Here is a 14794-nt window from a genome sequence, read left to right on the forward strand (position 1 = left end):
ATTTAATCTTCACTAGGAATCAAACCCATGACTTTTGTGTTGCTAATGCAATGCTCTTCAACTTGAGTCACAGCAATGCTGTTGTGCTGATGAAAGATGCAAATAACAGCATTTATTTGTGTGTGTGTGTGTGTGTGTGTGTGTTCCTGAATCGCATCGGACGTCACTGTGAGTTGACTCACCAACCTCCCAAAGTAAAAGCACTTGGATCATTTCCCAAGAAATGGACAAAAAAAAGAAAAAAAATTCGGTACATGCTGCTGTAAAACTGTACACCAAAATATTTTTTATGCCAAACTAAACACACACTGCAAACTAGACAATATTTTATGGTATGGACACATAATTGATGAAATTTGAAAAAATTACAATGTTTTAAAAACAAACAAGTAATTAATAAAAAATAAACAGGGCAAAAATATTTATCCTTTTGAATTAAAAGTATAATTCAAAAGTACATTTCTGTCAGAGTTTTACTTTAATGACACTGTGAGAAACACAACGATCTGCACTGTTTAAACATCTAAGGGAAAAATAATTCACCTGACATCATTTAAATGTGCACATATGTGACCCATTCTAGGAGATTCAGGGTATAATCTCAATCAATTTATGAAATTAGGAGCTTGAATTAGTTTGATTTCAATCATTGATTTCAATTTTTGACATGACCTTACTCAGTTAATATTAATGATATCCAGGATATATTTTCACAGAATGTTCTTTACATTATGTAGGAGGGTTTTATGTGGAAAACATTAAAACACTAAAAATGACTTTAGCTTGTTTTTCATAGCGTGTGAACACATTTGAACATTTTGTCTGTGCGAGTGTAAGTGTATGGAGCGAGTGTAAGGGTGGTCTGTTTGAGATCTTCAGAGGTTAAATACAGAAGGACCGAGTCACAACCCTGTTCCACCCTGCTAGGCCTGAAAACAGCCAGTCAACCGAGTGCTAAGCGTAAGTGACAAATGCCGTGTGACTTAAATCACTTTCCATCAGACAAGCCTCTGAACCTCATGACTGCTGCCCTCAGTCAGCAGCTCAAGAGACAGAGAGAGGAAAAGAGAGAGAGAGAGAGAGAGAGAGAGAGAGAGAGAGAGACAGAAAGGGAACAAGGAACAAAGTAATATTGATGGGCAGTTATAAAGATATAAAAAGCTCAATTGCAAAAACCGCTAAACAACCGCCTCTGTCAAAAATAAGATAATCAGTCCTCCTAGAAAAACACAGTTTTTTGTGATTGTTGCAGGCAAAAATCCTTGATCTTGCAGCATGCTTGTCATAAAAATGCAATGGAATATGCAGGATATTTATGCAATGAAATTTCAAAAATTGCGGGAACTTGCAAAAACTGCGGGAACTTGCAAAAACTGCGGGAACTTGCAAAAACTGCGTGGAACTTGCAAAAACTGCGGGAACTTGCAAAAACTGCGGGAAAATGGCAAAAACTGCGGGAAAATGGCAAAAACTGCGGGAAAATGGCATAAACTGCGGGAAAATGGCAAAAACTGCGGGAACTTGCAAAAACTGCGGGAACTTGCAAAAACTGCGGGGAACTTGCAAAAACTTGCGGGAACTTGCAAAAACTTGCGGGAATTTGCAAAAACTGCAGGAACTTGCAAAAGCTGCAAACAGCTTTTTAATGATGTTCACGTCAATTTATGCTGCAAAAGTGCGGCGTATTTGGAGAAAATTCGGCCCCCGCATAAATATGCCTACTTTGACAGATTATGTGTTGAATCATGCGATCACATAATCGTGTTTTTCTGGAGGGACTGGATAATGATATTAAGCATACCTGTCAACCCTGCCGTTTTTCTCAGGATTTCCCATATTTTACTATTCTATCTTGCCATAATCCCGTTTAAGTAATTTCCCGTATTCCTCCAGTATTTTTCCTGTTGATGGTTGGTGTTAGGGTTCGGAAAATGTCCCTTATTTTCAAATCCAAATGTTGACAGGTATGTATTATGTGCACAGAAAACAAATTGGAGACGCGCAGAATGTGCAAGAACTTTTTAACGGTAAAAGGAGGTTTACCAAATATATTTGGATATTGGCAGAATTTAAACAGTTTAATTTTATTCATATAAAATAAACTGTTTAAATTCTGCCAATATCCAAATATATTTCCAGAATCAGAGATGAGAGACTGGAGATTGTATTAAAAGAGACTTTTACATGTACTTAGAGGGTTTTGCAGCTAAAGACAAAAGTCAAATTTGTTAAGTCAAATACCAATGAAATCACTAAACTGAGATTTGTGAAAATAGGACATTTCAAATCAATGACTAATAAAATGTTCATTGCCTTTAAAGTGAAATTATGAAAAAATTATGAAAAAATTACAAGAAAATAGACACAGAGGGCTTTGCATCTGAAATTATAGACACTAGAGAGATGTCTGTGTTGGTTAGGGCTTTAAAATCACCACTTTAAATTCCACTATAGGAAGTACAATGTCATTTAAAATGAACAAACCTTGGCTGAAGCCACAGCAGATACCAATCAGAAAAAAAGGGGTTTATTTCTCTGAGGACTTTTTACTTTTCTCACATACAATCACATAAGTGATTCTGAGAACCATTTAACTCTTTTGTATGTGTCTTTTAAAGAAAACTAGGACATGGCCAGCTTTGATGTCTTAATTATGAGCCTTTTTTAAATGACAAAAGAAATATGCCGGCCTATTTATTGAACAAAAGACGAGATTACTGGAAAGTGAGAGAGAGAGTGAATCTGTATTGCCAACAGCATTTTTCCCTCTTCTCCTGTCCTAAATCAAACTTTTGCACTACTTGTTTTGTGCATTTGTATGTAAATGCACTAGACAAACAAAAGTAAAATGTTTGCACACTTTCATGAATAAATGATGAAACTCAAATATGAACAATGAGATTTCTGAACCAATGATATGTAAGCACATTAAATAAAGATAAAAAAGAGCATGGCCTTACCTGTGGGCTGACACTGGGACCGTAGCCCATCCCCGGTGAGGCCATGGAATGTGGCCCCATGGGCGAGCTGATAACAGAGAAAGGAGAGCCCAGGCCATTCATGGGTGAGCTCAGAGTGCTGATGGGTGAATGAAGGGACCCCGAGGGGCCCAACGAAGTCGGGCTCAGCAGGGACGGATGCATCCCCCGGTGGGACGTGGGAGAGCTGAGAGGTGAAGACGTCAGATGTCCAGAGGAGTCTGTGGGTGAGAGGAAAACATATTGAAATTAGTGACATGGCATAAAAACCACAAGGTCCATTAATAAAATGTAGTGAGATGCATACCAAGACAAAAATAGTATGAGATAATGCATAAGTGTATAAGATTGAAAAGATAATCTGCTGCGACCTTTTCAATTGACATGAACTCTGAGAAAGAAACATTCATATCGCTCCACTATGATACTTAATCATCCAGTGTTTATGAGCTGTGAGAATGCAATAGAAAGAGGGAAAGATACAAGGCCAACAGCCCTAAGGATGCTCTCTGATTAGGTAGCAGACTCTCATTTTCTTCCTCCACATGGTTTCATTTTAACCTTTTCCTCGCATCATTCGCCACTCTCATTTGCCTTGAACCTGTCCGTCACGCTGTCAGCCGTCACCCAAAGACAATGAGGGTCTATATGTCAGTCCTACACAGTGACAGGGACATATTTCCTGTGTCCATGACTGCTTTTTTCCTCTCTTTAACCTTGCCCCTTTCTCCTTTCACTTGGCACACTCATATGACACACACACATCTCCACTGTACCTCTCTTTCTCTCACTTTCCAAAACCTGAAGTTTTCCCTTAATTGATCTTAATGTGTTTGCTGCATAAACCAGTAAATCAATCATGTTCCTGGCGTGACTGATTCATCATTTAAAATGTTGTAATTTAAAATGGTGTCATTTAAAATGTCACATCTTTCACCATATGGACATGTTTTGTATGGCGCTCCAGTTGTTCCTAATTATCAGGGCGAGATGAAAACTGGGAATTTTTTTGCATTTTGTTCAGTGATCTGACATTTAATAATCACTTTCCACGAATAGGCTACATGTGCCATTATTTTAATTAATGTAACATAAAATAAATAGCATTTTACAATTTACATTTACACATCAAATGAATGTGTCCCGAATAACTTGAGTATCCAACCATATAACATTTATTTTGGGAAAATATGTTTTATTTAATAACTAAAAATAAAATAAAATAAATACTTATTTCCAAACTAGTTGGCACTACCTACTGAGCGATAATTTAATTTAAGCTAAGGGCCCGTCGCATTTCTACTCCCTTAAAACTTCCACTTGGTTTTGAGTGCCCTCGACAGTAAAGTCCCCTCAACGAGGGAAGTAGGGGTTAAAATCTTTCCCTATGAAATGGGACACCATTATATGTAAAGTAGCGTAGCGAACGTAGCAAACGTGTTCACCTACATCACGCGCAGCGTCGACGCGTCTACCGGTCTCGCAAAGGTATCCTGGGTAATTTATAGTGCTGGGCAAAGATTAATCGTGATTAATCGCATACAAAATAAAAGTGCATTTTTGCCTAATATATGTGTGTGTAATTATTATGTATATTTAAACACACACATACATATATACATCTCAGAACATTTTTATTTATATATAATTTTTTATTGTTTATATATAATATAGAATATATATAAAATATGTAAGGAATAATTGACGACGGGCCATTGAATTATAAGAAAATAATGTACACCCAAAGTGGTACACCGCAGGTGTGCATAATTTTTAAATAATTCAAAGGACCGGAGTAAATTAATTATTCCTCTTATACCACAGTTACCACAAACATTGCTCTGGTGCCTATTTTTAAGACATTTGACAAGTGTGCGATTATCAAAAAATAATGCATAGCCACGGAACATTTCTCAACCAATCAGAATACAGAATGCAACAAGACCCGTGTTATAAAAATAAATAAATATACACAAGTAAATGTTTCTTAAATACATACATGAATGTGTGTGTATTTATATATACATACTAATTACACAAAGCACAAACTCATATATTATGCAAAAACAAATTATTTTGTATGCGATTAATCGCGATTAATCTTTGCCCAGCACTGTTTTAAGCCTACATCAGTCCTGACTACATTTTGAGGGTTGATTCTAAGGGGAAAATAGCAATCCGTCTTGCTCCCTAAAGTAATAGGACGCCCTACCCCTACACGTGCAAAAGCGAGGGGTATGTAGGGGAAGGGGTGGTATTGGGACGGGCTCTTAATCTGTACTGTGCTATTAAAATATCTTTGTAGCATACTCTGTTTATTAATTGCCTTTTTATTTTAAATTTTTTGCTAATAATGACAAATCACACAAATAAAGATTTAAACTGTATCTATAATTGTACTGTCTATGCCCAAAATGAATATCCAGATGTCAATGGATGAGGCATTTTCAGTAAATATACAAATTCTAATTCCTGTTGTTAATGGCCTTTTTTTACAAAACCGAAAACGAAACAAAGAACATAAAAACCTTCAAAAATTTGTATGCATTTTGTGACCTAATACTCTTTAGTATCAAGACTTATAGCAAGCTTGTTACATAAGAGGGCTGCACAGAATACGTATGATGTATTACTCAATTAGGTGACAGTTGAGAAAAAACAGCACGTCCAGTGTGTGCTTTCCAGCAGCTCTGTGTCTCCACTTGCCTGATGTCACTTTCCAGTGTCTTGTGATGGATTCCAGGCCAAAAGGCACTCGAGAGGACGGATGCAGTATATAAGAAAGAGTGGGAACAAGAGTGGGGGGCGGTTACTTGTCAGCGGGTTATGCTAGCGGCTGCCTGCATGCTCAGATCCGCCACGCCACAAACGTTCCCAACATCCGGCCCTCCTCCTGAGCCCTTCCTGCAAACACCCTCAAATCAGACGGTGCACACATAGACACATTTACACCCACTGGTTGCCAAATAACTGTGATTAATTAATTCACTAATGTCATGGTGTCACGTAAACAGGAACACAGTTTCACATCACATGGAAGTGTAAGGCAATTATTATTCTGTCTAATGAGGGGTTTTCTCCTGGGCTGATAAAACAGTTGCATCCCCTCATTGCCCTAGAGAGTGCTGTCTCTTTCACAAACCCTTTGATGCCGATCTGCCAGACTAAAGCACATCGGGGACACAGCTGATCCAGGGTCAGAAAAGGCCAGCATAAATTTCCATACTGTTTTTTTTCTGACTTGAACACAGAAAAGCCTAGTAGGGACACCGGTATATAAGTACTAAGAGTGACACAAGTGAAAAAGCCACAGCCAAGACTATAATGAACGGCACATGTACAAGGCCTCTGCTGTTTGGTGGATGTGGTGTGGTTTATGTATACTGTGCTGCCAGTTGGTGGTGTGTTCCTGGAGGCTAGAGTTGCCAGATCAGGATTACAAAAGGATAAAAGGGGCTCTTATTTAATCCACCCCAGAGAGGGACACAGCTGGTGGAAAAAAGGGCAGAGAGAGAAAGAGAAAGAGAGAGAATCCAAAACATCTTGCAGTGAATTACAAGCTATACATTTTATCAGTATGTGTGATTAAACCCATGACCTTATGCACTGCTACCACTATAGTAACAGTTAGCTACAGTAACAAACAACCAAATATGGCAGATCTTAAAAAGTTACACTCTTATGGCGCTTTTCATTGCACAGTACTCCACGGTTTGGGTCGGATCAGCTTACTTTTGGGGGCTTTTCCACTGGGTGCAATACTTTTTTTAGGACCACCTGGGTTGGGGTTCCAAGCAACCTGAGCTGATACCAAAACGTGATGCACTGTAGATCACTGATTGGTCACTACCAGCGTCATCCCTATAATGTATAAGACTAGCTTTACCTTCATGCTAGCTTGTGCTGTCTCGAGTAAACCTTTTGTCATCTGTGCTTTGCTGTTAGTTCCCAAACTCCCTTTTAGCGATGAAAAACATCTCAACACAGGTTGAGAATCAGAAACACCATAACAGTTTTTTCCAGACTTGCAGTTTGTGGCGGCACATTCGCGACGCGCACGTCTGCATATATGCTTAAATGCAACTGAAGTGAGGCTATGTGGAACGCGTCAACTTACACCACGGGTGTTTGTACAGAAACTGTCATGTGAGCTAGTGATAAACGAGATTTTTCAAACATCTATGTGGTGGTCAATTTTAATTTTGTGGGGGACTGAGAAATAAATGAATGTATGGGAATGTATAGCATTCCAACGATGCTTTCACTTGTATGATGTCACAGCCGTAGGCAGCGCAAATATAACGACACGCCTATAATCCCTCCCACTCCGAAGTGTTACTGAACTCGATGGTAAAGCTAACCAAGCCAAAGTGAGGTGAGCTGACCCACCCTGACCCTAGCTAAACCAAACCAAACCAAACTAAACCGTGGGGTACTATGCAATGGAAATGTGCCAATAGAGCCACCATGACCCTGGTCATTCATCATTGTTAATTATGAATCCATTAAAATCACTTTTCCTCTCTCTGTCTCTCAAATACACACACAAACTTTTTTCTGTTTACTATCGTCTTTATTAACCTGTATGGCTTTGAACAAAAACATGTTTTACAAGCTGTTTTGGAAAGCCAGTATCAGGGTACTGTGCTACCTGAAGCACACCTCGCATAAATATGATAGCTAGATTAGATAAGAGCACGTAAGACAGAAAACAAAGCCCTGGCAACATTTAAAGTGGCAGAACTCCAAGCTTTAAACCGTGCCAATACACAGCTGTCACTAGAGCAGATCAGCTCAAAGGCTTCTGACAGCCACCAACCGGCAAATAAATCAGATTGAATCAGTATCATTATCTGACTTTCCCCTCCGGGGAGCATCCGAGAGAGGTGCGTAACAGCTTGACATTTCGGGATGGTTGGGTCTGGGGGGGTCACAGTAGATTTTGTGCTCCATTTACAAACGAAAACATGCGGAAAAGCGGAAACAGAAGCATATGTAAAGAATTTATAAATTTCCCTGTGTTTAAGTTTGGTAGAAAACAAGCACCTAAACTTTGTTAAGAATCAAACATGGATAAAAGTCTTATTTTGCAAGCTTTTTATTTAAAAAAAAGTTAAATACACCTGAATTAGGAGCTGTGCGGTTCATTCAAAATTTACTATTCATTCCCTGCTGTATTACAATACCTCATATTATTTGCATGCATCACACTGCCTTCCACTTCAGAATCTTACAGTATATACAGTATTGTCAGGCATTATTTAAAGGGACACTACAATTTTGTTTTGAAAATATGCTCATTTTCCAGCTCCCCTAGAGTTTAACATTCGATTTTTACTGTTTTGGAATCCATTTAGCTGATCTCCAGGTCTGACGCTAGCACTTTTAGCATAGCTTAGCACAATCCATTGAATCTGATTAGACCATTAGCATCGCGCTAAAGAATAACCAAAGAGTTTCAATATTTTTCCTATTTAAAACAGCAGCCGAAAATAGTTTCCGTAGTATCTTTAAATAGCAGGGGACTATTTTCAGGCACTACGTAATATCATTGCGGCGCCTGCAGCAAAGTCCTTGATTAATACCCCAAAATGAGAGCCATATCTGCCTAGAAGATCACAACTTTTAATTTTCCGTCGGTCTTAGTACACGATGTAACTACAGAAAAGTCAAGTTTTAAATAGGAAAAAATCATTTTTGAGCGCGATGCTAATGGTCTAATCAGATTCAATGGATTGTGCTAAGCTATGCTAAAAGTGGTACCGCCAGACCCGGAGATCAGCTGAATGGATTCCAAAACAGTAAGAATCAAATGTTTAACTCTAGGGGAGCTAGAAAATGAGCATATTTTCAAAAAAAGTGGAGTATCCACTTCCAGACTCCCCTCCTCAATGTGGGAGCTCCAGGCATCCAAATGCCGGTGCAAGGAACCCAGCGATCCCAAAGCCGGCCCACGGTGGCGCTCTATGTGTGTGGCTAATGAAGACAGAGGGTCAAACAGAAGGTAAAGAATCAGCTCTCACGTCCTCACGCTGTCACACGATACCGAAGGACCACACACACGCACAAACACACACATACACACGTCTACCAATATCATGTTTGGCTTGCTGGTGTGATGACTGCATGACTAATGTGTGCACTTGAAAGGAGCTGAATGGCAACGACTGGTCGAGAGGGTCTCTCTGATCTCCGCTTCACGGGTCTGCTTTGACAGGCTCTTTAACCACAGTATTTGTATTCATTGCGCTTTGCTTTGGGCTCATTACATCACTGCCAATGAATGAAGTGAGCATGCATTTATGTGAGCCAAGATAATGATTTCTAATGATAATGTAAACTATCAACTAAATTCTTGTTCACCCTTTTTTCAAATATATTTAAATTCCTTTGATACTAATTTAATTTGATATGTTAATATATTATGGCAGTTCTGAGATGGGAAAAAGTGGGTGTGGTCCAGGTTCTGTGCATGCCAATATTTTTGGCAAAATCCTGCAAATGTTTTTTTTATGTTGAATCGAAAATGTCAAGGTACACTGGAAAATATTTATATTCCTCACAGCCTTCATTTATGGCTAATAAAGATGCTACTTACTCGCCGGTCATGAGGTGTGCTGTCAGTGTTAGGGACCAGCAAGAAAAGAAGCATCTGCATTATAAATGCAACAAAAAAGCAGAGCAGCACAGAGCTGACAACAGCTGTTCATCTCTATAATTCATCCTTTCATGCTGAGAGGAAGAAACAGAGATCATGAGAAACTTCATAAAGGTGCATGCATAAACTCAAGCGCAACATCCCTGTCAATGGATAGAGCTCAAGTATATTTTCATATATATTTTTAAGTACGTTTAAAATAAACATTGTGCAAATGCCACAATTAATGTCTTAATGTAACTGAATTACATAAAAAAATCAAGTTAGGACCATTAATCGTTAAACTTAAAGGGATAGTTCACTAAAAAATGTTGTCATCATTTACTCACCCTCATGGTGCTCTAAACCTGTAGGAGTTTCTTTATTTTGTTAAATACAAAAGATGATATTTTGATAAATGATGGTCAGAACAGTTGACGACACCCACTGACTATATAGTAGGAAAAACAACACTATAGAAGTCAATGGGTACTGTCAACTGGTATCGAAATATCTCCTTTCGTATTCAGCAGGTTTATAACAACATAAGGTTGAGTAAATGATAACAGGATTTTCATTTTTGGATGAACTATCCTGTTAAAGGGACACTCCACGTTTTTGAAAATAGGCTCATTTTCCAGCACACCTGGAGTGAAACATTTGATTTTACTCCAATGTAGGCCAGCTTCAGGATCGCTGGGTTCCTTACACCAACATTTAGATGCCTGGAGATCCCACATTGAAGAAAGGAGCCTTAAAGGGACACTCCACTTTTTTGAAAATATGCTCATTTCCAGCTCCCCTAGAGTTAAACATTTGATTCTTACCGTTTTGGAATCCATTCAACTATCTCCGGGTCTGGCGATACCACTTGTAGCATAGCTTAGCATAACCTATTGAATCTGATTAGACCATTAGCATCTCGCTCAAAAATGACCAAAGAGTTTCGATGTGTTTCCTATTTGAATCTTGACTCTTCTGTAGTTACATCGTGTACTAAGTTAATTAAAAGTTGCAGTTTTCTAGGCAGATATGGCTAGGAACTATACTCTCATTCTGGCGTAATAATCAAGGATGTTGCTGCCGTACCATGGCTGTAGCAGGCGCAATGATATTACGCAGCGCCCGAAAATAGTCCCCTTGGTTACTTTCAATAGGGGTTAATTCAATGGGGACTACTTTCAGGCACTGCGTAATATCATTGCACCTGCTGCAGCCATGGTACTGCAGCAAAGTCCTTGATTATTATGCTGCTAGTTCCTAGCCATATCAGCCTTGAAAATCGCAACTTTTAATTTTAAAAGTTACATTTTAATTTTCCGTCTGTCTTAGTACGATGTAACTACTGTACAGAAGAGTCAAGTTTTAAATAGGAAAAATATCAAAACTTTGGATATTTTTGAGTGCGATGCCAATGGTCTAATAGGATTCAATGAATTATGCTAAGCTATGCTAAAAGTTGTACCCCCAGATTTGGAGATCAGCTGAATGGATTCCAAAACAATAAAAATCAAATGTTTAACTCTAGGGGAGCTGGAAAATAAGCCTATTTTCAAAAAAAGTGTGTCCCTTTAACACACATGTATTACCATTTTCATGACGTGGCTACATCCACATGGCACTTGATTTTTTTATTTGCATAGGCAGTTCCAGTTCGGATCGCCTTGTGTATGCTTTAAACCCAAAACTTTTCAGTTGGCAGCTCAGATCTATAACCACTCTATACTGCCAGGTTTTCTCATGCAAACGTAAGGCCTTTCGAATCCTGCCTGATGTAAAAAACAATTTACCATTACTTCACAAAACCTGAACTGGCATAAGTGTGGGAATAAAATGAACGTTACAAATCATGCCACATAAACATCAGCTTTTCCATACTGTACGTTAGGGAATCTCTCGGCTCACGTTCCGAAGCCAATCTGCACCACTTTTCCAGGAAAATCCTGGTCATTGCACGTCTCCCCTGACAACTACAAAAGAACAAATAAAACCATCGGAAGCCGACCACTGAACGGAGACTTTCAACTAATGTATAGAAATACGGTAAAGTTTTTGTGACATTGAAAAGAAGCTGTCTTTTGGAAGCGACACACAATCTATTATTCATAAAGATGTTTGGCAGTAGCTGTTGTTGTTTTTTTGAAGCCCACAGATTGTGGGCGCTCTGACGGAAGGATGAAACAGAAATCATTTGCATCTCCCCGAGAACAGCTCAGGTCTATTCGTAGGAAAAGAAGAGGGGGGAACACAGCGACTTCCTGAGGAACTTTAAAGCGGGAGCTTGAATTAATGTAGGCACTAAAAATAAAATCTGCCAACAGGAGAGAATAGAGACGCTATTCTGGATAGTTTGACTTCGCCGGTGAAAAACAGCATAGAGGTGACAAGCAAACAGCCATCGTGGCCTCGCCGCCGCGTGATGAGGCAGAATTTGCAGACTAACAAGCAACATATTTACAGTATGTTGCGCATCTCTGAGACTTATCATTAGTGTTGTCACTGCTGCTTAAACTGCAACATTGTTGTGGATACAAAACAGAGCGCATTTAGCGTGTGGAAATTTTCGGTGTGTGTGTGTGTGAGAACGTAGAGACGATGCCTGGCGCGAGGATTAATCAGCCATTTTTTGTGTGTGTGTTTGTATAAACAGGCTAATCTGCCGCGCGCTGTGTAAGCAATGGAAGTAAATAGAGCTAGCTGATGTGTTTACTCTGACTCTGGGAGTGCTGGCGGCCGGTACGAAGAGCTGAGCCAAGAAGAACACAAAGCGGCCCTGGTGAAGAAGGTCTCTGTTCGAGTACGGGGCCTGGTGCTCCTTCACACCCCACGCTGGAGACACACTCACCTGTCAGCACACAGAGACTAAGCACAGGGTGTGTCACAGTGTGAACCGCCACAACACTGGCTGGGGCCCTGCCGCTACACAGAGGCATGCTGGGATAGCCACAGTGGGTACTTTACTTATAAACTACTTTTCCACCTAGGAGGTAAAAATGTGGAAACAAGAGACATAAAATGGAGCTAAATAAAAAGATTTTACAGGATATGGTGAAGTGAATATTTATATAGATATGAGAGGACACAGTGGGACAAGGGTTCATCATGAGATATTGTTAAATAAGATGCATAAGTCAACAGCAGAACTGCTTAATCAAATAGCAGTGAAAACAAGGAAGAAAGAAAAGCAAAAATAAATGTTGAATTAACATAAAACTTGAATTTATCTACAACACAATGCAAACAATGAATATCTTTGTAATTTTTTAATGTTATTTTTGTCTATTTGATATAAGATATAAAAGGATTGCTTAAAGATATGTTTACTTCAATATTGTTGATGTAAATTTTAATCTATCGCTACAAACTATATATTGTTGGAAAGGTCTAAGCCACCAGAATAGACATTTCAACAGTGTTTTATAAAAAAGAAATTATGTAGGGAGAGTAATTGATTCATTTATGAAGAGAATGTGCCTCAAAACCTTTATATCCTGCTAAATGTCACTGTCCCGCCCGCGGGACGCCTACATTTACTTCAGTGTTTTGCATGTGAATTCATTATCATCAGGATTTTGGGAAAGAAACAACATTGTGAGAGCCATTTTCTAAAACGTCACAGGTCCACAGGTGGGCCCATGTTGTTATTATATATTTGTAACACGAATACCCTATTCTAAACCTAAAATATCTTGACAAAAATCACTGGAAAGCTCTCAGAATGTAGTTTTCATATGTAAAGGTCATCTGATGATAGAAAAAATGTAGTGAAAGTTTTTTGTTACATGCCCCCCCCATAGGAATGCATATTAATTTTCTATATTCTTAACACTATATCCTAGTATAAATGTACAAAAATGTTGACAAACTATGTATCATTGGAAAGCCCTAAGAATGTAGTTTTCATTTTTCAAAAAGTTTTAGCAGTAATAATAATGCAGTGATAGTAATTTATTAATTTGTGACAAGAGTATGCAGCAAACCGTTGACACCTAGTGGCCGTTGTTGGTAAAACCACTAAAAGTCAAAAGTCACAATTGCTTGAGACTCATGTTTACATTATTACTTTTTTGAGATATTTAACTTTTTATATTTTTTTATAAAATTAAAATTTTATTGGATTATTTTTATTTATTAAAATAATGTAAGCTGCTATAACAATTTTTCTGTTTAATATTTTTACCTCTTTACACTTCAGTGAAAAACCTTAAATTGTCTTCTTTAAAACCAGACCAAGATTAGGCTTCTAGACCAAAAAAATGCCAGAGTTATATTAATTTGAAGATGCACTTCAACTTTTCACCCCAGGGTGGAGTGACCTTTCGGAGTAATTGCGTAATACGTAAGGTCACGCTGGCGCATCACACGGCTAGTGCAAGACTAGAAGTTGTGGTTAAAGAGTTTTTTTTTTGGTGAAAATGACAATAATTTTGCTAGATAAGACCCTTATGCCGGTCGGTTGGGATCTTTTAGAGCCCTTTCAAGCTGAATTATAACTGCAATATTAAATTGCATTGAAACTGTAAAAACTGTTCCTGGAAAATCCTGGAATGTTTTCCCTAAAAAATGTATTTCTTCTCGACTGAACAGCAAAGACATCAACATCTTGAATGATGTTTATCAAATTTTTTATCAGACTTTTTTCATGAAAGTGGAGTCCTGTTTTCTGAGAAAATATCAAAATATCAAAACAAGTCAAAATATCTACCAGTGGGGTAAGAAAAATAAATTTGAATTAAGTTTACTAAATTAAGTTTAAAATTGAATTAAGTTCTATCTATCCCCATCTATGGCTGTGATGTAACTTCATCCCACCGTCTATTTATAAAGAATGGGAAGGTTGAACTGCACTGCCGTGCTCTTTTTGGTGTACTGTACAAGCAAAAGATGTTGGTTACCTACAGGAGAGGAGAGAAAGTAGAGGAGACGCACTTGGCCGAGCATGAGAACAGATAAGCTGAGATTACAGTCGCTATCGCTCCTCTCGCCCCGCTGTAAACATCACGGTCCTCTGATACGGCCTAATTGTTCTCTTTGACTCAGAGGTGATATGAGCCTTCCTCTGAGCCAACACACAATCACACACAGCAACACACACATTCTGTCCATGTCCAATACACTGTACGGCCTCGGCTACCAACACAATGCTATTTCTCAATCTGTGTTATTTTTACTTCTCACT

The 14794-nt window shown here is 38.5% G+C and overlaps 1 protein-coding gene across 2 annotated transcripts in view; it reads right to left on the reverse strand.

Annotated features, from left to right (window-relative positions):
* Positions 1-14794, reverse strand: part of rxraa (retinoid X receptor, alpha a) — a 203957-nt gene that overhangs the window by 49148 nt on the left and 140015 nt on the right. For both annotated transcript variants that reach the window (XM_055179410.2, XM_055179409.2), the window contains exon 4: positions 2961-3199. In XM_055179410.2, coding sequence (XP_055035385.2) covers positions 2961-3199 — 239 coding nt within the window. The remainder of the gene's footprint in view (positions 1-2960; positions 3200-14794) is intronic.

Source organism: Misgurnus anguillicaudatus, chromosome 9 (assembly GCF_027580225.2).
Source record: "Misgurnus anguillicaudatus chromosome 9, ASM2758022v2, whole genome shotgun sequence".
Taxonomy (NCBI): domain Eukaryota; kingdom Metazoa; phylum Chordata; class Actinopteri; order Cypriniformes; family Cobitidae; genus Misgurnus; species Misgurnus anguillicaudatus.